A 27,744-nucleotide genomic window follows, 5' to 3' on the forward strand; every position below is an offset into this window, starting at 1 on the left:
ATACCCCTAAAACAAATAATACATTGCATGTTAATTAAAAAAAAAAAAAAAAAAGAAGTCGTCTTTGATGTGGTGGTAGGCTTTTTCCTACAGCCCCAACTATGGTACCTTAGTTTCCAAAGGGTTTTCACATTTACTTTACCCAATAACTGCTATCATTTGTTTTACAGATAAGTAAACAAAATACAGCTCAAAAAGTTAGTTAGGAGTCTCAATACAGCCATTACTTCTCAGAGTGAAATTATTTTTAAATAACTCTTGTGCAAACAAAACCCCAAAACTTTAACAGCAAAACTGCTACTTTTTTCAATCATTGTAGTATCTTTTAGGAATTAAGATGGATCATCCTTACCTTTACCAATTTTCCAGTGATCTCAGGCATATCTCCCATTTTCCGGTTATCCAGCATCCGAATTTCATAAGACTGACCTATTTTAAAGAAATTACTGAATGTAAAGAAATCATGTATCACCAACAAGCCATATAAAGAATATCACTCTGTTTAACATAAAAATTCAGTAGTCTCTCGGGGTGACTGGGCAGCCTGGTAGGTTGAGCTATGGACTCTTGATTTCAGCTGATCATGATCTTGGGGTGGTGGGATGGAGCCCTGCACGGGGCTCTGTGCTCAGAGCAGGATCTGCGGTATTCTCTCTCCCTCTCTCCCTCTCTCTCTGCTCCTTCCCAATTCCACACGTGTGTGTGTGTGTGTGTGTGTGTGTGTGCACATATGCGTTCACTCTCACTCTAATAAGTAAATAAAATCTTTAAAAGAAAAAAAATTCAACTCTTAACTGGAGAAGCAAATTCGTATCGATCTTTCTCTTTCCTGAAAACAACACCATCCTCTCCTCCTTGCATAATTACAGAAGACTCAAGAGTTTTACAACTGATTTTCATGTTATACTCCCACACTAAATTTTTATTATGCATACGTTCATAATCCACGACCACATTTTTATCAGTTTTATTGAGATATAACTTACATACCATAAAATCACCCATTTTAAGAATGTATACAATTAACTGGTTTTTAGTATATTCAGAATTGTGTAGCCATAACCAAAGCCAATTTTAGAGCATTTTCATCACCCCCAAAAGAAAATCCTACCCCTCAGCAGTTCACTTCCCATCCTTGCCTACCCCAGCCCCTGGAAGCCCCTCATCAATCTAACTTTCCGTCTCTAGGGATTTGCCCACTTCACACGCCTGATACAAATGGAATCACACCCTATGTGATTAACTGACTTCTATGAAGAATGTTTCCAAGGTTTTCGTATGTTATAGAAGGTACTAGGATAGGCATATCTCCCTTTTGTTGCATCCTGCTTTATCGCACTTTGCAGTGCTCGCTTCGGCAGCACATATACTAAAATATCGCACTTTGCAGAAATTAGTTTTTTTGTTTGTTTGTTTTTATAACTGAAGGTTTGTGACAACCCTGCATCAAGCAAGTCTATTGGGGCACCCTTTCTTCCAACAGCATCTGCTCACTTTGTGTCACTGCATCACATTTAGTAACTCTCACAGTATTTTGAACTTTTTCATCATTATTATAGTTGTTATGGTGAACTATGATCAGAGTCATTATAGGTCACTTTTTAGCAATAAGGAATTTAAAAAAAAAAAATCTTTTTAAATTTAATTTTTATTTGACAGAAAGGGACACAGTGAAAGAGGGAACCCAAACAGGGGGAGTGGGAGAGGGAGAAGCAGGCTTCCCACTGGGCAGGGAACACAATGCAGGGCTCAATCGCAGGACCCCGGGATCATGACCTGAGCCAAAGGCAGATGCTTAACAACTAAGCCACCCAGGTGCCTAAGCAATAAAGAATTTTTAAATTAAAAATGTTGGGGAGGGGGCTCCTGGGTGGCTGGTTAAGCCTCTGCCTTCAGCTCAGGTCATGATCTCAGGGTCCTGGGATTGAGCCCCACATCGGGCTCTCTGCTCAGAAGGGAGCCTGCTCCCCTCCCCCCGCCCCTGCCTGCCTCTCTGCCTACTTGTGATCTCTCTCTCTGTCAAATAAATAAATAAAATCTTAAAAAAAAATATTGGGGCAGCCAGTCAAGCATCTGCCTTTGGCTCAGGTCATGATCTTGAGTCCTGGGACTGAGCCCCATGTTGGGCTCCCTGCTCAGCAGGCAGCCTGCTTCTCCCTTTCCCACTCCCCCTGCTTGCGCTATCAAATAAATAAATTAATTAAACCTTTAAAAAAAGGTATATACATGTTTTCTTAGACATTAATGCTACAGCACACAATAGACTCAGAATGGTGTCAAGGTAACTTTTATATGCACTAAGAACCCAAAAAATTCATGTGACTCACTTTCCTGCAATACTTACTTTATTGTGGAGCTCTGGAACAGAACCTGCAGTCAGTCCAATGTGTAACTGTACTGCATTACATTCTATTGCAAATATTATTTCACTGCACAAACATACCACATTTTGTTCATCCATTCATCAGCTGATGGACATCTAGGTTGTTTCTCCTTCTTGGCTATTATGAGTAGTGATACTATGAACATATGTGTACTGTATTTTGTGTGAGCTAAGACCAAATTTTAATCCTAGAGCCTTCTTCCTTGTGACCAATGAGCCCTACTCACATTCTCTCACTGGTCAGGTAGTGTTCATACGAAAATACAAACAGATGGTCACACACCAACTATATAATTAAGAAAATGAGCTGCTGCCAAAAGTTAAGAATGTACTCCAAACCTGCAAAAATGACTTCTGAATTATCTGTCATTAAGTAATAAATAGGACAGTATAATTTGACATGAAGAAAATCAATAGTAATTAAGGAATGTTTCTAGTACCATATGAACTTGGGGATCTTTATGATCTAGTCCACACTCCAATGGGGCTTACCCTATATAAAAATATACAAAGGATACTAGATCATTTATTTGGTCACAAAATACAAGCAGATCACTTCAAAGCTGGTGAGAGAAAACCATTATATAGAGTAAGTTACTAAAGAAGAGTCCTTAAGTCATTCAACAGAGAGATCACCACTAATTAATATTATGGCAAGAGACATTTTTAAAGAGTTAAATTTGCAGCATACTTAACAAAGGATCTAAACTCAGAAAATAATAAATTTTAAAATAAAGCATATGAATAGGCATTTTTTAAACTATATCATTATACACTTAAAATTACTCATCCTCACAAAAATTTTAAAATGATTGTGCTATCAGATCAACAAAAAATGTTTAATTAAAAAGCAAGTGGGTGAGAAATACGCACATAAAATGTGGGAGGAATATGAACTGATGAAAGTCCTTCTGAAAAGCAACCTGGCTACCCCTGTTAAGTTAAATACTGTATTCTTTGACTAGGGGATTCTGACTCGTCAATACAAAGAAAAATGCCAAGAGGGGGAATATCTGCAACTCACATTAGACACAAAGGGCTAATTTGACTAATACATAAAGAACTGCTAATGAAACAAGATGGGATTGGGAGGGAGACAAACCATAAGTGACTCTTAATCTCACAAAACAAACTGAGGGTTGCTGGGGGGAGGGGGATTGGCAGAAGGGGGGTGGGGTTATGGACATTGGGGAGGGTATGTGCTTTGGTGAGTGCTGTGAAGTGTGTAAACTTGGCGATTCACAGACCTGTACCCCTGGGGATAAAGATATATGTTTATAAAAAATTAAAAATTAAAAAAAAAAAAAACTTCTACAAAATCACAAATGTCCAACATCCCTACAAGAAAAAAAATGAGCAAAAGACATAAACACAATCACAAAAGAAGAAATGCCAATGGTTCTTGAACATATTAAAAAACATCCAATCTTCATCAGAGAAATGCAAATTAAAATCACACTGAAATCAATTTTCGCATATCAGGTTAGCATAAATCCCTCAGTCCCAGTCACTCCATGGATAGCAGGAGTGGGGATGGAAAGAAACTGTCACTCTGGAGATTATTCTGAAGGGAGAGACTAAGCATTTTCTGGTGTATTAGATATATAGTGTAGGGGGGTGGTGGAAGAGTTGAGGATTATTCCAAACTTCTGGCCACAGAAGGTCCTCAACATGAGGAAAACCACCAGGAGTAGATCTAGGGGAGAAAATCATAAGTGCAATTGACTACATTAAGTCTGAGATACCTACTGGCCATCCAAATTGATAATCAGGTTGATTTACAAATGTGGAGCTAAGAGGAAGAAATCCCAATTGGAGATATTAACAGAGGACTTTTCAGGGTTACAGCTGTTAGGTAAAGCTACTTAAAGACATGATCATCTGAGGAGTGAATGTAGAAAAAAGAGAAGAGGGTCAAGATACTTCTCTAGGATAGACAGTAAGAAAAGCAGCCAGTGAGATGGGCGGTGGAAGAGGTGCCGAGCAACCTGCCCAGGATAACTTGTCCCACCAGGATTATCTTATGATCCTCAAAATCTCAAATTTTCATGACTGAAAAAAAAATCAAATCAAGGACAAACCTCAATGTTCCTGTCTTTGTATCATTTTTTCCAATCAATCTAACAAGAACATTTCTGTACTCAATATAAAGTTTAATCTATTTCTACAAACACAGCTCAGGATTTGTTGTTCCTACATTAAACTACCACAGACTTTTATTCTTCTAAAATCAAAAGTAATTTAAAAAAAAAAAAAAGTCCCCATACACTTGTTATTCTTCAAATGGTTTCTCTAGGGGCACCTGGCTGGCTCAATCAAAGGACCGTGATTCCTGATCTTGGGGTTGTAAGTTCAAGCCCCATGCTGGGTACAGAGATTACTTAAAAATAAAATCTACAGGGGCGCCTGGGTGGCTCAGTGGGTTAAAGCCTCTGCCTTCAGCTCAGGTCATGATCTCAGGGTCCTGGGATCGAGCCCCGCATTGGGCTCTCTGCTCAGCGGGGAGCCTACTTCCCCCTCTCTCTTTGCTTGCCTCTCTGCCTATTGGTGATTTCTGTCTGTCAAATAAATAAATAAAATCTTTAAAAAAAAATAAAATAAAATAAAATCTACAGGAGCACCTGAGTGGCTCAGCTGGCTAATCGTCTGACTTCAGCTTAGGTCGTGACCTCAGGGGTCCTGGGATCAAGCCCCACATCAGATTCCCTGCTCAGCGAGGAGTCTGCTTCTCCCTCTCCTCTGTCCTTCCCCCCGGCTTGTACTCTCTGATAAATAAATAAAATCTTAAAATAAATAAAATATTTTTTTAAAATAATATAAAAAAATCAAAGAATATAACAACACAGTTTCCAACATACGTGACAGATCTCCTGAGTCATTACACAGGTATGGAGTCCCAGGTTAGGTCCTAACCATTTAAAAGAGCTGCTCATCCAACAGCAACAGGAAACTAACAGAGCAACCAAGGTCTAAACAGTTGGGTTTTCCAGTACAGTCAGAAACCAAAAAGCTGGGGCGCCTGGGTGGCTCAGTGGGTTAAGCCACTGCCTTCGGCTCAGGTCATGATCTCAGAGTCCTGGGATAGAGCCCCGCATCGGGCTCTCTGCTCAGCGGGGGGGCCTGCTTCTTCCTCTCTCTCTGCCTGCCTGTGATCTCTGTCAAATAAATAAATAAAATCTTTAAAAAAAAAAAACCAAAAAGCTACTTAGCTATAAACAACAGTAACAGCAGCAAAGTTCATGTGCTTCCTGTGTGCTGCCCAGCTTATAAGTGCATTATACACATTATACAATTTAATTCTCAACTACCTTACGTGGAGAGAATTAAATTAAGGAACTCGCCTAGGCTAGCAAATGAGGGCATGGAATTCCCACACAGGCAGCCTCGTTCCAGAGATTGCAGACAGCCCCTACTCACCAGGGCCCTCTCCACCTCCCACCCCACCACATGCAGAAAAGACACAAGAGACTTTAAATCACTGCTCACTGTAACTAGGTGAAAAAACATTTAAAAGAAACCAAAAGGTATGTGAAGAATGTGCTTAAGGACATCTAACAGGCAACAGGGGTGTTTATATCCCAGGCAATGGAGTTTCATCGGCAGCCACATATGACAGCAACTACCACACCTTACCACAGAGATGCTAAGGTTAAGTTCTTTTTTACATTTCATCCTTTAGTGACAAGACCATCACATTAACCATAATCCCGCTTAAGCACACAATTCACCCATCACATGAATAACTGTCTACTGGAATAAATTCAATAAAATATTAACTATATAAATTTTTGTTATATAAAGACTGTCATAAAACGTGATTAGAATCCTCTTAGGTATTTTTAAATGGTTCTAATTCAGTGGCTGCCTGAGGCAAGCAGAATTCAGTAAATGGGAGACAGGCAAAGAAGACATTTTATTGTATACCCTTTCATACCTTTTGACTTTTGAACCATCTATATAAATCATCTATTTAAACCGTTAAATTCTGGGGCACCTGGGTAGCTCAGTAAGTGACTGCCTTCAGTTCAGGTCATGATACCAGGGGTCCTGGGATCGTGTCCCATTGGGCTCCCTGCCCTGCAGGGGGTCCTGCTTCTCTCTCTGCCCCTCAACCCTGCCTGTGTTCTCCTGATCTGTCAATAAAATCTTTAAAAAAACCTTTTTAAATTTTAAATGGTGACAACTAAAAACTTAGAAAACACTGGAACTTTTCTAGTAACTATTCCAGTAATTACTTGGGTAGTTAAGAAAACTAGATTTGTAATCAGAATACTCTTGAATCTTTATCTGTAAAAAGCATGGCATGGTCAATAATCCAACTAGATAATGTAGGAGTAATTACTCCTTCTGAAGTTTTCATATAATCATAAAATGGAGATAACTGTGCTTTCATTAATCACCCATTATTTCCAATTTTCCTCCCGTATACTAGAATGAATGCAGCTAAACTCACATGTGAGTTAAAAAAGAATAAACTTGTGCTGGCTAATCCCTTCTTACAGAATTTATATGTCCTTTTTTGATATTAAAAAAAAAAAGGGGGGCAACATTGCCATGTTAAGTCATTTTCCTTGGTGGAACTGAAGAATTCATCTGAATTCAAGAAAATGGATTCATGAGGGGTGCCTGGGTGGCTCAGTCGTTAGGCATCTGCCTTCAGCTCAGGTCATGATCCCAGAGTCCTGGGATTGAGCCCGCATTGGGCTCTCTGCTCAGTGAAAAGCCTGTTTCTCCCTCTCCCACTCCCTCTGCTGGTGTTCCCTCTCTCACTGTTTCTCTCTGTCAAATACACAAATGAAATCTTTAAATCAAAGAAAAAAAAGGATTCATAAGCCTTAAAAATGAGTGACATTCTGATTCCTAAAAACACAGGCAGTAAATTATGTCAAATCATCAATACTAAAATGGTGTCAGCCAGGAAGACTTCACAAGAACTTTCCATGACAATGTCACTCCAGCTGAAAAAAATTTTCATGGGGTTTTACTGGATTCCAGATAAAATCAATCAAGTCTCGGGGTGCCTGGGTGGCTCAGTGGGTTAAGCCTCTGCCTTCAAGCTTGGGTCCTGATCTCAGGGTCCTGGGATCGCCTTGGGCTCTCTGCTTGGCAGGGAGCCTGTTCCCCGCCCCCGCCCGCCTCTCTGCCTGCTTGTGATCTCTTGTCTGTCAAATAAATGAATAAAATCTAAAAAATAAATAAATAAAATAATCAAGTCTCATTACTATTGTCCATAGCTAACCCAAATTCTCTTTACACTATTTTTCAGGAAAGGTTTCTATTTAAAAAAAAAAAAAAAAGTAAAAGAAAAGGTCAAAACTGCACATGTACTACTGAGAATATTTCCTTTGAAAAGGGAGTCCTATCACCTGAAGGTACTTCGCTGAGCCTGGACCTGTTTGCTTCTGCAGCTTTAAAGAGATGGGGTGAAGGACACTCAGCCACACCTCTCCCCAAGCCAAACCTTGCTGTCTCTGGAAAGAGCTATGGATCCTCTCCTTAGAAACATACACATATATAAAAAATTGAAAACAATCTCAGGGGAACCATGAAAAATCATGCATCCAGAACCTTTTGTCCAAGTGATAAATGCTAGGAGACAAGTCTGTGAAAGAACTATACACACTATAATATGTATACCTGACACTCATGTATTGTATTTAAGTTTTTACAATTCTTTTAAAAGGTATATGAAATAATTCCTTTATGAATACTTTAATGTGTTTTTAATAGTTATTCAAACGGCATTTTTAATTTTTTTTAAAAAGATTTAAAAATCTTTAAATTAAATTTAAAAATCTCCCTCCTGAGCAGAGAGCCTGATGCAGGACTTGACCCCAGACCCTGGGATCACGACCTGAGCCAAAGGCAGACATTTAACTGACTGAGCCACGTAGGCCTCCCCCAAATGGCAATTTTTAAATAACAATTTTAGTTATTTTAGAGAGAGAGAGAAAGCAAGCGCACGCATGTGCTCAAGCAAGGGAAGGAGCAGAGGGAGAGGGAGAGAGAAACAGACTCCTCCCTGAATGGGGAGCCCAACATGGGGCCAGATCTCACAATCCTGAGACCATGACCTGAGCCAGAATCAGGAGTTGGACGCTTAACCAACTGAGCCACCCAGGCACCCCATTATTCAGGTTTTTTCTTAAAGATTTATTTGAGACAGAGAGAGCGAGAGCACACAAGAGAAAGAACACAAGCAGGGGGGAGGGGCAGAGGGAGAAGCAGACTCCCTGCTGAGCAAGGAGCCCAATGTGGGATTCAATCCCAGAACCCTGGGATCATGACCTGAGCTGAAGGCAGATGCTTAACCAACTGAGCCACCCAGATCCCCATTCATGTGTTTTTGTTTTTGTTTTTTAAGATTTTATTTATTTATTTGACAGAGAGAGTGTGATCACACATAGGCAGTGAGGCAGGCAGGGTGGGGGTTGAAGGGCCGGAAGTAGGCTCCCCGCTGAGCGGAGAGCCCAATGCAGGGCTCAATCCCAGGACCGAGATCATAACCTGAGCCGAAGGCAGTCATTTAACTGTCTGAGCTACCCAGGCACATATACAGTTCACTTTTCCACTTTTTTCTTAAAAGACAAAGAAATTAAAAGATATATTCTACAGCCAAGATACATTATTAATACTGGAGTGAGCAGGGATGCCTAGGCGGCTCAACTGGCTGAGCATCTGCCTTTAGCTCAGGTCATGGTCCTGGGGCCCTGAGGTTGAGTCCTGTGTCTGGCTCCCAGCTTGGGAGCTTAAAATCTTAAGGAAAAAAAAAAAAAAAAACTGCAGTGAGCAGAGTCAAGTGCAAGAAAATCGCCGGCACTTACACTAGTTAGTCAAGCTGGAGTATCATCTGGGAGGGGCATACAACGGAGCCTGCTAAGGTGCTGGAAATACTGGACAGAGACAGTAGTTTCAAGGGAATAATACATGTAAAAATTGTAAGAGTTGTTTTTCAAATCTAAGCTTGATCAAATTCACACTGAACAAGTTAATCAACTGCTCTCAGCTTGGTTTTTAAATCTGAAAGTGGATCTTTTTAAAGTAAGCTTGAACTCATGACCCTAAGATCAAGAGTCACATACTGGACCTCAGGGGTGCCTGGGTGGCTCTGTTTTAAGCATCCAACTCTTGATTTTGGCTCAGGTCATGATCTCTGGGAGATGAGATCAAGCCCCACATAGAGCTCTGTGCTGGGTGTGGAGCCTGCTTAGGATTCTTTCTCTCCCTCTCCCCTCACCATGCACTCTCTCTCTGAAAAAGATTAAAAAAAAAAAAAAAAAGTCACATGTTCTAACAACTCAGCCAGCCAAGTACCCCTAAAATGGATTAATAAAACTTTTCCTACTAGAGTTACTGTGGGAATTAAAAAACACATGTATAGTACTTAGTACAATGCTTAATACATAGTAAGCACTCAGAGAATGTCAATCTAATATATCATCACTACAGATGGGGAATTGCAATTTTTAAAAACACGAGAGATCTTTTTCCATTTAGTAATAACAGTGATAAATTATGGATACTTCCCCAGGCCAACAGACAGACACATCCAACACATTCCCTTAAACAAGGGTGTGTGTGTGTGTGTACACACGTACACTCATTCATCCCATTATATGCACATAACAGTTCTTACTCAAATATTCTCCAAGTAAGAGAAATACAGGTTATTTCCTAGTCATTAGAAATAAAGCTAGAGTGAATAACTGTGCCCCCACATGGTTTCTTCTGATTATTTTTACATCTAAAATAAATCTTGCCATATAAATTTAAAGTAGTTTCTTTTTTTGTGGTTAAGATTTTCTTTATTTGAGAGAGAGCACAAGTGGGATAAAGAGCAGAGAGAGAAGCAGACTCGAGCGGAGTGAGGGGCAGATAGAAAGGGAAAAGCTCAATGAAGGGCCTTTCAAATAGGACACTTAAGGGATGCCTAAGTGGCTCTGATGGTTAAACGTCTGCCTTTAGCTCAGGTCATGATCCCAGGGTCCTGGGTTTGAGTCCTACATTGGGCTTCCTGCTCAGAGGGAAGGTCACTTCTTCCACTCCTCCATGCTCTCTCTTTTTAAAAAAATAAAAAGACACGTAAGTCTCAAACAACAGAATGACTACCCAAACAATGTTAACAACAGAGTTAGGGTATTGTACAAGTGCTATGGTAGAATAACCTGGGGTAAAACTTCATAGATCCTGCATTTATATATCGAATGAAAGCTAAAGTTATTCTTCCACATTTCAGAATGCTAATCATAGCAGTCCAAAACCCAGAGCTCTGTCCAAACATTCAAAGAATTAAAGATTCTATTTAATGACAGAAAAATAATTATAATATGTTCTTAAGTGAACGGATATTAACTCCAATTTTATTAAAATAAAGTAGATGTACACATAAGAAAATATACCTATAAGGTAAACTACTTTATCTTGGTGAGAGCAGTTAATTTCCAGCTTTATGTCTTGACATATTTCCTAATCTTTCTACAGTGAGAGGATGTACTATTTTTATAAGAATAAAAGTTCTAACTTTATTTAAAAATAAGGGTGCAACGTGCTTTCAATGTATCCAACAAATTCATAGCTATGTAACAAAGTACTTTTGTTTAATTTGGTTAGTCACACTGGCCTATGCCCAAACTGCTGAGAGAACCTCAAAAAAATACCTTATAATTTCCAAGAGTAAATTCTACCCCCACATCTCCATTTTCCACTCTGCCAGCTCTCACTTTCCTATCAGCAAAACTTGATATTCTCATAAAGTGCGAACAAGATATGAGTAGACAAAATCGGACATGGCTTATTTTATTTTATTTTTTTTAAGATTTTATTTATTTATTTGACAGAGAGAGATCACAAGTAGGCAGAGAGGCAGGCAGAGAGAGAGAGGAGGAAGAAGGCTCCCTGCTGAGCAGAGAGCCCGATGCAGGACTCGATCCCAGGACCCTCAGATCATGACCTGAGCCGAAGGCAGTGGCTTAACCCACTGAGCCACCCAGGCGCCCCGGACATGGCTTATTTTAGCCACAGACTCCATCTTGGTGCAGATTGTCTATTTTCAGCACAAACCTGCTTCAGGCCTGAGACCCAGGTTCCTTGATTCATTCTCAAGTTCCATATTGAAACCAGCATTCCTAAAAATAACTGACATCCTTTCCCACTTGCTTCTCCTTTGGATTTCGCCTGAAAAACCCTGTAAAAAATCTTATTGCATGGGCCCTCTTTGTGCATATCAGGTTCCATGAACTACAACTCTGCTGGCTAACAGTAAATGCCTATGGTTTTTGTTAACTAAAGTTATCAAATTTAAGAAAAATCATCTAATTTTAAATTACTACTTGTAAATTCGGCTGTAAAGCCCAAACACTCAAGCTGTGTGTCCGTCCTTTGTTCAGAGCACAATGCAGCCATACTCACCTTGGTTCAAGTAAGTGAGAGTCTCGTCGTGCAGTTTTACCGCAGGCGAGGTGGCAGCGCACATCACATACTGAAAGGGTGGGTGTTTAGTCTCACCATCCAGTGGAAGGCTGGAATCTTCTTGTTTAAAAATGGGCAACGCCAAGACATCGCTGAAAGGCAAGAGAACCAACACTGGTCTTGAGTTTAAAATATTTAAAAGCATATAAAAACACGGAAGCGCAGATTCTTTTAAAATTTAAGCTCAGGAGTGCCTGCTCAGTCTGTGGAGTGTACAACTCTTGATCTCAGGGTTGTGAGTTCAAGCTCCATGGTGGGTGTAGCAATTATTTAAAAAATATATAAAACCTTTATTAAAAAAATAAATAAAAATAACATTTAAGGGGTGCCTGGGTGGCTCAGTGGGTTAAGCCTCTGCCTTCAGCTCAGGTCATGATCTCAGGGTCCTGGGATCAAGCCGTGCATCAGGCCCTCTTGCTCGGCGGGGATCCTGCTTCCCGCTCTCTCTCTTGCCTACTTGTGATCTGTCAAATAAATAAATAGAGTTTAAAAAAAAATTTAAACTCCAAAATGTCACACAGAATAAAAGAACTATTCATGTTAATCTGGCTCCCCAAAAGAGAGTTTAATAACCTATATCTCTAGTGTGGGTGTGGGGAGAAGGGGGGAGCAGTTACGATGAGGCAGATAAAATAAAAAGTACTTAATAGTTAATAAAGTCCATGCTACTTACTGATCAAGAGATCTAATACTATACATGCTACTTCAAAAAATTCTTCAAAAACTTTAAACTCCATATTATCTCTATTAAAACAAGAGCAAGTAGGACTCCTGGGTGGCTCAGTCGGCTAGGCGTCTGCCTTTGGCTCAGGTCGTGATTCCAGGGTCATGGGATTGAGCCCCTACTTGGTAGGGAGTCTGCTTCTTCCTCTGACCCTCCCCCTTCTCATGTTCGCGCGTCCTCTCTGTCTCTGAAATAAATAAATCTAAAAAAAGAGTCTTAAAAAGACAGCAAGTCAAGAGTGCATAGCTACCTATTTTGAAAGGTAGGTCATACTGGTACTATAAAATCACAAAGAAGCATTTGATTAAAATGGTACTTTACAAAAAGTACCCTGCAAGGCCTAGCAAACACTGAGAGCATAAAGCTTCATGCTTAGTCTAAAACAATGGCTTCTTCTGCAAGGGAACAGCAGCAGTAGAAACAGCTGCTATTTTTTCCCCCAAGAATAATTTGTGGCATTGATTGGAAGGGAGGAGGGTCGGGGGAGGCTTCTGGGGCACTCTCTATATTCTCTGTTAACCCAAACACACATGGATGTGTTTATTTTGTTTTGCTGTAAAAAGAGCTGCGAATATAACTTATATTCCATAAAAATTCACCCTTTTAAAGTGTGTAATTTGACGGGTTCTGGTAAATTATTAATAGAGTTGTGCATTACCACAGCTATCTAATTCCAGAACATTTTCATCACCTCAAAAAAAATCTCACACCCATTAGCAGTCATTCCCCAGCCCTATCCCCCAACCCTACCCCTGGTATTGGCAGTGATCTATTTTGTCTCTATGCATTTGCCTATTCTAAACATTTAATACAAATAGAATCATATGGTCTTCTTTTACTTAATATGTTATCAAGGTTCACCCCTGTTGTAGCATATATCAGTACTTCACCATTCCTTTTTGGGGGTGAACGATATTCCCTTATGTATGGATAGACCACACTGTGTTTATCCATTCTGGGACATTTGGGTTGTTTCCATTTTTTAGCTATTATGAATAATGCTACTATGAATAGCTGCATGTTTTTCATGTAGACATATGTTTAATTCCCCTGGATATAAGCCCAGGAGTAGAACTGCTAGGTTATATGGTTACTGTTTAACTTTTTGAGGAAATGCTTAACGCTTTCCAAAGCAGCTGCACCATTTTTACATTCCCATCATTAATGTAGGAGTTATAGGTATTTATTTTTGAGATAAATCACTGACTTGTACCTCTGTATCTTGATAATGTTTCCATGTTCGTTCCTCAACAAAAAGTAAAATAATAAAATCTCCAAATGAGGGGTGCTTCGATGACTCAGCTAGTTAAGGTATGGACCTTGATTTCAGCTCAGATCATGATCTCAGGGTTGTGAGATCGAGCCCTGCTCAGCAAGGAGTCTGCTCTAGATTCTCTCTTTCCCTCCGCCCCTCCCCCTGCCCTATGCTTTCCCCCTTGCTCTAAAAGAAATCTTTTAAAAAATATAACCAAATGAATAACTACTACATCAACACCAATAGCAAGGGTTTGTCTGAATTGCTTGCTTTCCTTTTTTATCTCTACAGGCCATTAAGTAAGATATCTGGCTAGTCCATTTTAATTGAATTCAACTTAGAACAAAATGTTGAAATAAATAAGATGGGAGAAAAAACCTGCATTGCATTCCCCCCTCCCTGCATAATACTCTATTAAAGCACCAGACTGATTATTCAGAGACCTATTACCCACTAGTCTTCCTCTTTATCCCTGGAAACTGTCAAAATGCTTCTAAGCATACAAGTATAACAGAAACACACAGCAATGGTCGCCAATCCTCCTCTATGGCTCTTCTCAGCACAACCTAGAGGTCACCTAAGTGACACAGATATAAAACCTTGTGGCAGATATAGAAACTTTTCAGGTGACTTAAAAGAGGTACTTTAAGACTTGAGAACAACTCTCTTCATGAAAAACAACTATAACAGTCAAAATGGTTCTACAGTAGATGAAAAAAATATATACATTCTTATGTCCTATATATGTAAGTATTTAAAGGACAAGACAAAGAGGCGCCTGGCTGGCTCAGTCAGTAAGGCATGCAACTCTTGATCTCTAGGTTGTAAGTTTGAGCCCCAAGTTGGGTAGGGTATAGAGATTACTTGAAAATAAAATCTTAAAAAAGATCATTTTCCTTTGAAATCCCAATTAATTTTTAACTTCATTAGAAAATGCATTCCTGTCAACACAGCAGTCAGTGTTCCTCGTCAAACATAAACCAGATCATTTCATTCCTTTGAACTCTCTCCCTCAGCTAGAGTCTTTCAACTAGGGTCCCTTCAAGACCCCACTCACTTTGTTCTTCCCTCCTTCACTTGCCCTCACTTCCCTGCCCCCCATACCAGCCTCCCACCCTGCCTTTTTCCCACCCTGTCACTGGCTTTGGGTTTGGCTCTACTCTTCTGCTGATGTCCCTCTAGTGCACTCCCTTTAAATGTCACCTTCACAGTGACAGCCAGACAGCTGCAGTCCTCGCATCCATGTTCCCAACTTCTCCTGTCCTGCTCTATCTATCCACAAAAAGCTCATCACCTTCCCACAGTACAAAGGACTTAAATCTCTATCACCTATAAATACATAACCATCTCCCCAAATTTGTTTCACTTCACTGATTCACCCCAGCATTTAAGCACAAAGAAGGGTCTCCAGTACCTCCTGAACCAATGAACCAACTGCAACTTTAATAACCAATTATTACTAAAAGTAAAAAACCAAGTGCCTAGGTAATTTAAGAGCATCATTTCTACTAGGGTGAACCTGAAGAAAGTTCTAGTATTCAGTTGTTTTTATAATCCCATATCCCCAACAGGTAGAGCTCCCAGGGATCTGACAACCAAATGAAAAGTTTCTCAAGGTTTCAAATTATTACAAGTAATTGTGAAATGCCAGTACCCAAAAATAACTAGGCACACAAAGACAAGACTCTGGGAGCAAGAACCAATAGCAAAAACAACAGATGGCCTACACTCAGTTCCAGATCTGTCTGTTGGTATTCAGCTCTCTTCTGCCTCTGTTGCAGAGGGTTCGAGGTCTGAAACTACATATATAAGACTTCTTGCCAGCTGAAGTCTTGCTAAGTTGTACAAGGGAAGCATTGATAGGAAAAGACAGAGAGGCAGGAAACCGCACAGGTTTCCGGGCAGTCATGCCTTCAGCAGCTAGCCCAGGAGCAACCAGGTAACAAGTCCTCCCCCAACGCACCGAACCCTTCTAGCACCTTTGCAAACTAATACTTCACTACATCTTTCTCTGCTTTAAACATCTAAATGGTTTCTTTTTTTCTAACTGGACACAGACTGATACCCTCAAAGAATTCAGATGCTAGAATTAATGGACTCATACTATAAAATTATGCTTATTCTGTTTAAAGAAATAAAAGACAAGCCCAAAAAGATTGCAAGGAAAAGGAAATTTTAAGGGTAGGCAAAACTGAAAAGGAACAAATAACTTTTCATTTTTTTTTAAAGATTCCATTTATTTATTTATTTGACAGAGAGACAAAGAATGAGCGCAAGCAAGGGGAACAGCAGGAGGAAGAGAAGCAGGCTCTCTGCTGTGCAGGGAGCTGGATACGGGGTTCAATCCCAGGACCCCAGAATCATGACCTGAGTCAAGGGCAGATGCTTAATTGATAGAGACACCCAGGCATTCCCCAAATAGAACTTCTAGAACTGGAAAACAAAATTGCTAAAATTAAAAACTTAGCTTTAAAAGTAGACAGAAATGTAGAGTAGAGTGAATAAGTAGACCGGCATATAGGCAAAAATAAGTTATTCAGAAGGCAGCAGAGTGAAATGAGGGAAAATGCAAAAGAGAAAGAAAGGATATAGTGAGATTTTCCATTGAATTGAAGTTCTAGAAGAGGGAAAAATATTGTGGAGGAAGTATTTGAATTAAAGGCTGAGCAAGTTCCAGAACTAATGAAATATACCAATTCAAGGACTGGAGAAGCCCAAATAACCAAAGCAGGACAAATAAAAGAAAACCACACCCAGGCTCTCTGCTCAGTGCAGAGCCTGCTTCTCTCTCTCTCTGCCTGCCTCTCTGCCTACTTGTGTTCTCTCTGTCTGTCAAATAAATAAATAAAATCTTAAAAAAAAAAAAAATGGGGCGCCTGGGTGGCTCAGTGGGTTAAAGCCTCTGCCTTCGGCTCAGGTCATGATCCCGGGGTCCTGGGATCGAGCCCCGCATCGGGCTCTCTGCTCAGTGCAGAGCCTGCTTCACTCTCTCTGCCTGCCTCTCTGCCTACTTGTGTTCTCTGTCAAATAAATAAATAAAATCTTTAAAAAAAAAAAGAAAACCACACCTAAATATGTCAAGAAAAACATCTAAGCTTAGAAGGAAGTACAAAGTAAAGGACTCAATCAGTGGAAAGCGGGAATGGGGAGGATGTGGTGGGAGGGTCCAAGGAGTCCTGGAGTCATCGAGTGCTGGGATGGGGAACAGTGGACAAGACCACTATGGGAACAACGCAGTGGCAAAAGGATGCACTAGAACACTAAGGCTGTGAACTTCAAGTGAGACCACTCAGTACTTTTCGACCACATTCAACTGCTTAGGTGACTAAAAGGAAGTGAAAAATCACATTTAATCAGGGTTACAGTTCTGCTAAAATAAAAAAGATGGGAAGGAAATAAACCAAGAGAGGGCAAGAGAGACAAAGCTATATGCAACGAAATACAACGACTGTCCATGAAAATTAAAACTGGCTGAAGGGGAAAAAAAGGTGTTCAAGAGGATGTGAAGCACCTAGGTGGTTCACTCCAGCTTTTGACTCAGGTCATGATCTCAGGATTGTGAGTTGGAGCCGCACTCAGTGGGGAGTCTGCTTCTCTTCCTCTCCCTCTGCCTGTCCCTGGCTCATGAGCTCTCTCTAAAGTAAACATTTTTTTTTTAAGATTTTATTTATTTATTTGACAGAGAGAGTCAGCAAGAGAGGAATACAAGCAAAGGGAGTAGGAGAGGGAGAAGCAGGATTCCCACCACAGGGAGCCCAATGTGGGGCTCAATCTCAGGACCCTGGGATCATGAATCGAGCAGAAGGCAGATGATTAATGGCTAAGCCACCCAGGCACTCCTAAAATAAATAAATTGCAAAAAAAAAAAAAAAAGGAAAGAAAAAGTGTGAATAGAGTCGAATCAAGAATCGTAGGTGGGCCAAATGACAGCAAGAGGAAGGTACTGAAGGAGTGAGCTGAAAGGGTAGAAAGGTAGTATTTAACACTGAACTCTGAATTTGGTATTATATGTGACTGGAAATATCAAGGTCTAACATATGATCATAGGACTGAGAAGCTGAAGATATCCCACTGTAAGAGAGATACAGGGAACAGAAATGCTAGGTAGGGTACTGGAAGGTCCATTTGGATATCTTCTGAAATCACCGAGAATTTAGTAGCGTCAGATAATGACAGTGAACCAGGACCTAAAATTTTAAAAATGAGGACTGACCCAGAAATCACTAAGATGACTGCAATATGGACTCAGAAACAAACTGAGGGTTTTGGAGGGGAGGGGGTGTGGGGGGTTGGGTGAGCCTGGTAGTAGGTATTAAGTAGGGCACGTATTGCATGGAGTACTGGGCGTGGTGCAGAAACAATGAATTTTGGAACACTGAAAAAAAAAAGATGACTGCAATAACTGAGTGACTGATTGGTTGAAATTTGGTAACATGAAATTCAAAGTTGGGGGTCTTACAAGGAAGGAGAAAGGGAGCATAGCTTAAAAGTAACAGTGAGAAGTACTTCCTTCATGTTCTGGGGCAGCAGGCGGCCTATGGAAATAAACCACCACCACCTGCAAGGGCTTCAGAGGAAAAATATAGACTGGAAGGATTGCCTACTTTCCAAAGGAACAGGAAGATGAAGATATCATTATGAGACAAAACTGCCTGTGTCTCCTCAGGCTACCGTAACAACATACCAAAAACTGGGTGTCTCAAACTAACAGAAATGTACATCTCTCGGCTCTGGAGGCTAGAAGTCTGAAATAAGGTTCCTGGCAGAGTTGGTCCAGGCCTCTCCCCCAGCTTCTGGTGTTTGGTGAAGTCCTGCACTTCCTGGCTTGTGGATGCATCCCTCCAAATTACATGGCCAGCTTCCCGTTGTAGGTCTTCACTTAATCTTCCCTCTGTGCCCAAAGGTCCTCTCTTTATAAAAACACCAGTGCCTGTCCTCATTACATCATTTTTAGTTGATTTACCTCTATAAAAATCTTATTCAAATAAAGTCACATTCTAAGGTCCTGAGGGTTTAGGAATTCCAATATATCCTCTTGGGGGACACAATTCAATCCATGTGATGGCAGATTGAAGGTTCCAGAAGGCAAGGTGGAAGGATGTTAGGAACCGGCAAGTAAGGGGAGATGGCTAAGAACTAAGGAGGTCTGGGGCGGCTGGGTGGCTCAGTAAGTTGAGTGTCCGCTTTGGGCTCAAGTCATGATCCCAGGAGCATGGGTATGAGCCCTGCATCGGGCTCCTTCCTCTGAGGGGAGTCTGGTTCTCCCTCCCATGCTCGCAGATGCATGCACATGTGCGCTCACGCTCTCAAATAAAAAAAAAAAAAGAAAGAAAGAACTGAGGGGGTGCAGTGCCACAGTGCTGACCAAAACACAGGAGAAAAGCAGTATCCTAAAATTCTGGAGTTTCTTGTAGTCTTAACAAATAAATACGAAGGGCACAAAAGGTCTGGGGTCTGGTCCAATATGCCCTACAAAATTTATATTTATATGTATCTGTCTAGGAGAGACAACTCAAAAAGAGAAAGAACAAATAAGTATGAATAAAAAAGGAGGTATCACCAATAAAAACTAAAAATGAGGGTTGCATGAGTGGTTCAGTTGGTTAAGCATCTGCTTTCAGCTCAGGTCATGATCTCAGAGTCCTAAGATCAAGCCCCACAAGGGGCTCCCTTGCTCAGCAGTGAGTCTACTTCTTCTTCTCCCTCCACCCCCTACTCATGTTCCTCTCTCTCAAATAAATAAAATCTTAAAGAAAAAAAAAACCTGAAAAGATGAAAATATCACTACCAACTTTATGCCAACATATTTGAAACTATGGATAAGATGAACAATTTCCTAGAAAAATAATTTATCAAAACTTTCTTTAAGACACAGGGGCACCAAGGCTTGGCTCAGTCAATGGAGGATGTGACTTTTTTTTTTTTTTTTAAGATTTTTTATTATTTTGACAGAGAGATCACAAGTAGGCAGAGAAGCAGGCTGAGAGAGGGGGGAAGCAGGCTCCCAGCTGAGCAGAGAGCCCAATGCCGGGCTTGATCCCAGGACCCTGAGATCATGACCTGAGCTGAAAGCATAGGCTTAACCCACTGAGCCACCCTGGTGTCCGAGGATGTGACTCTTGATCTTGGGGTTGTATATTCAAGCCCTGTGTTGGGTGTAGAGATTACTTACAAAAATAAAAGCTTACAAAAACTTTCTTCAAGACACAAAAGTCTTTTTAAAATAATCCTACAGAGACTGATATTGTGGCTAAAAATTTTCCCCCAAAGAAAATTCCTGCCCTAGAATGATTTTATAGGCAAGTTCTGTCCAACTTTCAAAGACAGCTCTAGCAAAAAGTCTTCAAACAGAACAGAAAGAGAATAAATACACTAACTCATTTTATGAGTCTAATGTAACTTTGAAGTCAAAACTAGCTACAAACAGAACTAAAAATGAAAATGAAAAGCTCATTTCAGTCATAAATAGAGAGGCCAAAGACCCAAATTAAAAATTAACAAATCGAATCCGAGAGTATAATGACAAAGCATGATGTAGTTGAGTATTCCCCAGGAACACAAGGACAGAATACAGAATCTAGAAACAGAACTCCACACTTCTGGACAGTTGATTTACAGAATGTCATTGTGAAGAGGCTCAAGTAAAAAGTCTTTTCTAACAGGGAAAAGCGCAATTGGTCTCCTACTTCTTACCTTACCCTTACCAAAAACAAAAGAAAAAAAAAATCACTCCAGACAGACTGTAAACTTAGGTGTGACATATAAAGTAATAAATTGGGGCACCTGGGTGGCTCAGTGGGTTAAAGCCTCTGCCTTCAGCTCAGGTCACATCGCGCTCTCTGCTCAGCAGGGAGCCTGCTTCCCTTCCTCTCTGTCTGCCTCTCTGCCTACTTGTGATCTCTGTCAAATAAATAAAAAACAAATAAAATCTTAAAAATATATAAAAATTAAAAATTAAAGTAATAAATCTTTAGAAAAGACTGTAAGAATATCGTACACACTCACAGTAAGGAAAGACCAACTATAAGTGAAAAGATTAGTCAATCTGACCATATCAAAATCAAGAACATTCAAAAGCCACCAAAAAGAGAACAGAAAGGCATGTCACAGAGGTGAGGTATTTATGACATATATGCATGATCAAAGGCTAGGGTCCAGGATATATGAAGAACTAAAGAAAGAAAATAAAAAAGAAAACAACAGAACTGAATGAAAAAAAGGCGTTGCCTTCAAATCCTGTGAGATACTTAGCTGAATATATAGCCTTAAATGCATCTGTTAGAAAACAACCACCAAAACCAAAGAAGAAAAAAGCATCCAACCAACCAACTTGGAAAATAACAAGAGCAATCAAGAAACAAGGAAGAAAACGACCACAAAAGTAAAATAGAAAATCCAACAGAAAAGTAAAGTAAAGCCAAAATTTGGCTTTTTGAGAAGCACTGAAGATACAAGCCTCTGAAATACGTCACAAAAGAAGGAAAAGACACAAGTAGTATATAAAGTAAAAGAAAAGGCATCATCACAAATATTGAAGAGATCTTTAAAAAAAAAAATCTGAAAACTCAGAGCAGACAATTTTTGGTGAAATTTAAAATTACCACAACTTGCCAAGATACACAAATTCTGAATACTCCTATGTCAAATAAATTACGGTACTGTCAAATATCTACTTGTGCAAGAAAGTTAAAATCACCAAATCCAGGCTGTATTCCAGGTGAACTTTACAAAATCTTGAGCAATTAAGTCTCAGCTCATAAAAAACTGTTTAGGGACACCTGGCTGGCTCATTCACAGAGCACAAAACTCTTGATTTCAGGGTTGTAACTTCAAGCCCCATGTTAGATATAGAGCCTGCCTACATACATACATATATAAATACATAAATAAAACTTATGGCACATAAAAAGAGCAAGCTATCCATCTCACATGAAACTGATGTGATGGGTATGGCTATTATCATACCCAACAGCCTCGATGTTTAAAAAAAAAAAAATACCAGGAGTGCAAGAAAATTGAAGACCAATCTCATTTAGGAACAAAGATAACCTGTTTATGAAACTTTGGGAACACTCTCTAAAATCATTATGACTAAAAACTCAAGTTTTAGTGGTTCTAAATAACACTACAGTGATGCCCTAACCAACACACCAAGGCAAGAAAATGAAATGTAAAGATCACATAGGAGGAAACAAATCTACCATTATTTAAAGATATTGTCTAACTACAAAGTCTGAGATCCTACAAATTATTAGAACTATTAAGTTCATGGGAGCCTGGGTGGCTCAGTCAGTTAAAACGTCTGCCCTCAGCTTGGGTCATGATCTCAGAGTCCTGGGAACAAGCCTTGCATCTGGCTCCCTGCTCAGCAGGGAGCCTACTTCTCCCTCTCCCACTTGCCCTGCTTGTGCTCTCTGCCAAACAAATTAATAAAATCTTTAAAAAGGTTGGGGGGAGAACTATTAAGTTTGGCAAGGTCCTGGAGGGGGAAAAAAAGCAAGCTACAACAAGAAAAAGAAAAAATATATACAGCCTTCCTGGCTGATTTTTCTCCCATCTACAAAGATCATGTTCTATGATGGACCTCTCTATTAATTGGTAGGCAGCCAAACGGTGCAATGGAAAGAAGTCACACACCAGCTCTGGAGCTTCAAATCCTAGCTCCACCATTTGTGGAAGGACACTGTGGCAGGCTACTTAACTTCTTCAAGCTTTAATAATGGGTTTACTTTAATTTAGAAGAAAACATTTTACGCATCCAAACTACAGATATAACTATACACATTAAACCAGAGATTCTCAAAAGTGTGATTTGTGGTATCCTGAGGAAACAGACTCCTTCAGGGGATTTGGGAGGTCAAACCTATTTTCAGAACAATACTAAAACAATATTTGCCCTTATCACGTTGATGACATTTGCATTCAACCAATGGTGATTAAACCTGCTAGGGCTTTAACATCAATCGAGGCAGTGGATCCAAACTATCCAAATCAAGGCAGTGGTATCACTGCATAAAAATGATTAATTTAGTATATATTGGTTCTTGGGTAGGTATATTTCTGCTGCACACCAAAGTGCAGTGGTTATCTCAAGGAAAGCTTTTATGCCACCTTAATAATCTTTGATCTGGAGTCTGACTGAGCAGTTTCTCTCACAGAAGTTAAAGTTAGTTTAACTTAAAGGAAAAACTAACAAACTGTGATTATTCAGACCTGGTTATGTGACAGAAATTTCCTCAAAAATGAAAAAGTGAGCCTATCATTTCCCGGGAAATAACTATAATGGTTTTAGAGTAGGCAGTTAGTTAGGTTCTAATAGGATGTCTGCAAGCCAGCATATAGGAAGTCATTGCCAACTATAAGGAAGTCAGAGGCCTGTCCTGGCAGCATTCCAAAACAAAACCACAAGAAACTGGATCAAACCAGACAGGTCCAAGATGGCTGACAAAGTAGGCCAAGGTTCACATTATTCCTTTATTATTACACTACATTACCATACCTAAAATCTCCCCAACACTGGTATCATGACAGGAAACCCCTGGCCAAATAAGGAAGAAAAGGCTATGTTTCCAAGAAATTCATTCCTCAAGTGATGAATATTCCACCCTCTTGTTAACAACTGTTAAGAGAGAAACCCAGGAGCACCTGGGTGGCTCAGTTGGTTCAGCGTTCAACTCTTGATCTCAGCTCAGGTCTTGATCTTAGGGCTGTTGAGTTCAAGTCCTGTGCTGGGCTCCACACTGGGCGTGGATAGAAATCCAAACCCTAACAGATGCCACACTCCCTGGAGCCCACCAGCACTCATATTTTGAGAGCATACTTTTGCTTTAATAAACTTTCCTGCTCGTACTTCTGTGTAGTGTCTGTCCTTCAAGTCTTTCTCCTGATGAGATCAAGAACCTCCAGTGACATCTTTTAGACAACCGGGGTCAAGAGCCTCACACAACCTGAGGTCTCCCCAGTCTACGTGGCCAATGTCTTCTGTGAGGTAATAATTTAATATTTTATGTGTAATCTAAAGAGATCACAGTACTTCCCAAGTCCTAAAAATTAAGTTGTTATAGATTTTAAATTTCATGTAAACAGTAAGATGGGAAGAAAATTACCAGGAGGTAAGAAAGACCCTCCTAAGAAAGTCTTAATGAGCTAATTCCTAAAGGTCATTTAGTTATCTGTCCCTTACTTCAGAAAACATGAATGACCCAGATTTCAAGGTACAATGGGTTTCAGCCTTCCTTCAGTGAGGGGAAGCTTAGCCTTCATTTGGAATGGTAGTATCACTAGCAGGTCACTGCATCCCAATACTGTAACATCAATGGGCTTCAGATTACTCACTTAAAATAAAAGGATTGGTTTAGAAGTTTCTAAGGTTTCTTCATCCATCTCTAGAATCTTGATATTATAACTAAGATTCTAAAAACATTTATGACCTGCCTCACTCCAAACAGAATCTGCAGTAGCTCATATCTCACATATAAATGTGGTACACCAGTACACACAGAAGGAAGGGAGAAGGGTGGTGACAGAGAGAGAAAATGAAACAGAGCCAAGAGGAAAAAGAGGAGGGGAAGAAGAAAAGACAGCATCAAAAATTTGTCACAGCATAGCCTAATACTATCAGCCTGCAGTTTAATGCAAGTAGTTCTGTTTTTTTGTTGTTGTTGTTTTTTAAAGTAAGTCCCATGCCTAACCTGGGGGCTTGAACTCACAACCCTGAGATCAAGAGCCAATGTTCTATGGAGCCAGCCAGGTGCCCTAACGCAAACGGATTTTTAAGTCAGACTACTGAGAGAAACCATCTTTCTACCCCCAAATCAAGGAAACCATTTCTTAAAAAGTCTTTAGAGATGGGTGGTTTACAGGGCCTGAGAGGTTCAATCAGTTAAGTGTCTGCCTTTGGCTGAGATCATGATCTCCTGGTCCTAGGATCGAGACCCACACTGGGCTCCATGCTCAGTGGAGAGCCTGCTTCTCCCTCTACTGCTACTCCCTCTGCTTGTGCTCTCTGTCAGACAAGTACATAAAATCTTTAAAAAATAAAAATAAAAAGGGTGGTTTAAACCATCCAAAGAGCAAATATAGTAAGCATACTTCACTTTGGAATTTTAAAAAATTTACTTTGTAGGCAGCCTTTCATTTCATTAAGAAGTCATTTTCCAATAATTTCAAATTCAGCACCTTGAGTTTAATTCTTGAGCTTTAGAAAAAAGAAATCAAAGAGAAAGATAAGCATCAATAGCCTTACTTCCCATTTGATGCGATATGAAAAGAGACTACCTGCCCATGAAGAAGAGAGATACCAGGCACTCCTAAGATCCAGCCTTCTTAGGACTCCTGGTCCAAGCTGGGAAGTGCAATCTAAAGAAGGCCTCCAACAGCGTAAAGCCTACTTCAGACAATCTGTATCACGTCCATTTTGGAACTACCCAAGTTTGAATTTCATATAAAGGCCCTTGAATTTGCAAGAGGCAAGCAAGAACTCTCATCAGCTGCTCAGTTTTGAGGATACAATTAAATACGAAAACAAACAAACAAACCTAAATAACTCCTTAAAAACTGGTACTTGCCTTCAAAAATACCTGAAATTTTAGATTAAATGACACACCATGTAAGCAATAACTAAAAACATTTAATGGAAAGTTTCCCCATGGCCAAGTGTTGTATAAGACCCATAATCATAAAGATGTCAGACATTATTTTAAGAACAAGGTCAGGGAAAGGTTAAAATCATGATTTTCTTTCCTTTTCACAGACTAAAACACACACAAAAGTTCATTAGCTGGCTGGGTCACTAAAAGAAATAAAACTCTAGGAAAAAAGTAAAAGCTCAAGATAACCCTAACAAGCAAAATTCTTGGCCACAAACTTACATTTAGCCATAACTGAGACCCGAGAAGCAACTTTTCACCTGAAAACACTAAATTCCCTTCATGTGCCTTAACTGGTCTCCAGGAGCAGCATGGCACCTGAGGTCTGTGTTTTAACTAGGAAATCACTGTCTCTAGTACTGTGTGGGATGACCCTGTGACTTTCAATAAATCAATTTCTTCAACTGAGACAGCTGTTCTAGAAAATAAGCCACCTCATCCAGAGCCCTGAAGTTGCACAACTGCAAACAGCAAGTGCCAAGTTCAGGGAAAGGAGCACATACCCAATCAGGGTCAGAATCTGGTGACCAATGGTTTTCCTCCACACACTTCCACACTCTAAGAAACATCTCCTTCTTTCTGAGAGTTCTTTATTACCCAGAGTTTGCCTTTAAAATATAAAAGCTGAATTTCTTCAGGGTGCACACCCCCCCACCATTCCAGGCCTGCTCTGACCCCCAAGTCTCTCTTCAGGACATTTATGCTCTCTGCCCTCCCTGAGAGCTGCAGTGAGATGTACGAAAGCTACTAGAGGACTGGACAGCACTTCAAAGACAGCAGGCATTACTTTAAAGAACACATTCAGAAAATCTCAATTCGCCTTAACAAAAAGCTGCCAAACCATGGAATTGTACACTTTAATCAGGTGAACTTATACTGCATAAACTGTATTTCAACATAGCTGCTAAAAATAAAAATAAAGAGCCAGCAAACTGACCTAAGTTAAAAACAAAAACATAAAATACCCAATACAGCATTCTTCAGGATAAAGGCCAGAAACTAAGCTCTGATCTGTTTCAACCTTCAACATTAAACAAAATGAATGGCTACTGGTACAGCCAGCAGAGACTAAACAAACTATTGTTTGTTGTGCAATCACTGCATCTTAAAGCCTCTTCAAAAAAAAAAGCCCGAGAGAGTGGTTACCAAAATGAAAAATTTCACTTTGAAACAATCACCAAGTTAGGGGGTTTTTTCCCCCCGAGTCTCCTTTCATTTATAATTACTATTGTAACAGCAAATGATTAAAATTTGCAACCAGAAAAGACTACAATGTAGAACAGACTAGAAACTGATAACCAAAACCTTGGAGTATTTTCCCAATACAAGTTCTACCATTTCGTACACTATTCAAGCTCCAAGGGACTTGTAAATCACTTCCAAGGAAAAGGAAGCCCCTTCCCCCACCAACCCAAGCCATCCTAACAGCCGGCCACTTTTACAGCAAAAATTCAGCTCTCAGAAGCAGTTCCCGCTGCGTCTTGCAGGGCCGCCCTCCCACGCCCGCCACCCGGGTGGGTAGACGCCCGCGGGGCTCCCTGGACCCGACCGCCACGCGGCAGGGCCCGGACTCCGCGGTCAGGAGACCCGGGCATCGCTGGGCGCAGCCGCGCCTGGCAGAGGCCCGGGGTCGTGCAAGCCTTCCCCAAGGAGACCCCAGCTTCCGCCCGCCCGGCCCAGGGCGCCCGGTACCTCATGCTGTAGGCGCCGGCGCCCAGCTCCTGCCCGATGCCCGAGAGGCTGGCGTCGAAGTCGTGCACCAGCCCGGACTCGATCACCTCGTCCATCTTGAGCACCCAGGCCATCTTCCGGCCTCGCCGCCGCCCGGCGCGGCCTCCGCGAGCAGGCGTTGGGGCCGGAGCTCCGCGGGCGCGCCCTGAGGGAGGGCGCGGGTGAAGCCTCGGGCGGCGCGGCGGATGGTCACCACAGGCGGCCCGGGCGGCGGCCGGGACGAGAGCGTCCGGGGCCCCGCAAGCAGGGCACGGCGAGCCCGGCGAGCAGCTGCAGCGGGAGCGGCCGGGCCGCCGGCAGCGCCTCCCTCCCGCGGGCACCGGCCCCGCGCCTCATGCCGCCGCCGCCCACCCCCTGCGCCGCTAGCGCTGCAGCCGCCGCCGCCCGCCCCGCCCCGGAGCCCCCGGCCGCATCCTCCCCGGCGCCGCGCGGGGGCGGGAGCTCAGCCCGCCCGTCACCCGATCCCCGGTCTCGACCCCGGCCCTCGGCCCACCCGCCCAGGTACAAGCTCCCCGCCACCCCGGCCAACCCCGCC

The 27,744-nt window shown here is 41.1% G+C and overlaps 1 protein-coding gene across 2 annotated transcripts in view; it reads right to left on the reverse strand.

Annotated features, from left to right (window-relative positions):
- UBP1 (upstream binding protein 1) overlaps window positions 1-27,299 on the reverse strand; it is a 58,773-nt gene extending 31,474 nt beyond the window's left edge. For both annotated transcript variants that reach the window (XM_059390635.1, XM_059390634.1), the window contains exons 1-3: window positions 27,171-27,299; window positions 11,792-11,943; window positions 353-429 (exon numbers count right to left, since the gene is read on the reverse strand). In XM_059390635.1, the coding sequence (XP_059246618.1) occupies window positions 353-429; window positions 11,792-11,943; window positions 27,171-27,283 (342 nt within the window). In that variant the 5' untranslated portion in view covers window positions 27,284-27,299. The remainder of the gene's footprint in view (window positions 1-352; window positions 430-11,791; window positions 11,944-27,170) is intronic.
- Between the last annotated feature and the right edge of the window lie 445 nt (window positions 27,300-27,744).

Source organism: Mustela nigripes, chromosome 2 (assembly GCF_022355385.1).
Source record: "Mustela nigripes isolate SB6536 chromosome 2, MUSNIG.SB6536, whole genome shotgun sequence".
Classification (NCBI taxonomy): domain Eukaryota; kingdom Metazoa; phylum Chordata; class Mammalia; order Carnivora; family Mustelidae; genus Mustela; species Mustela nigripes.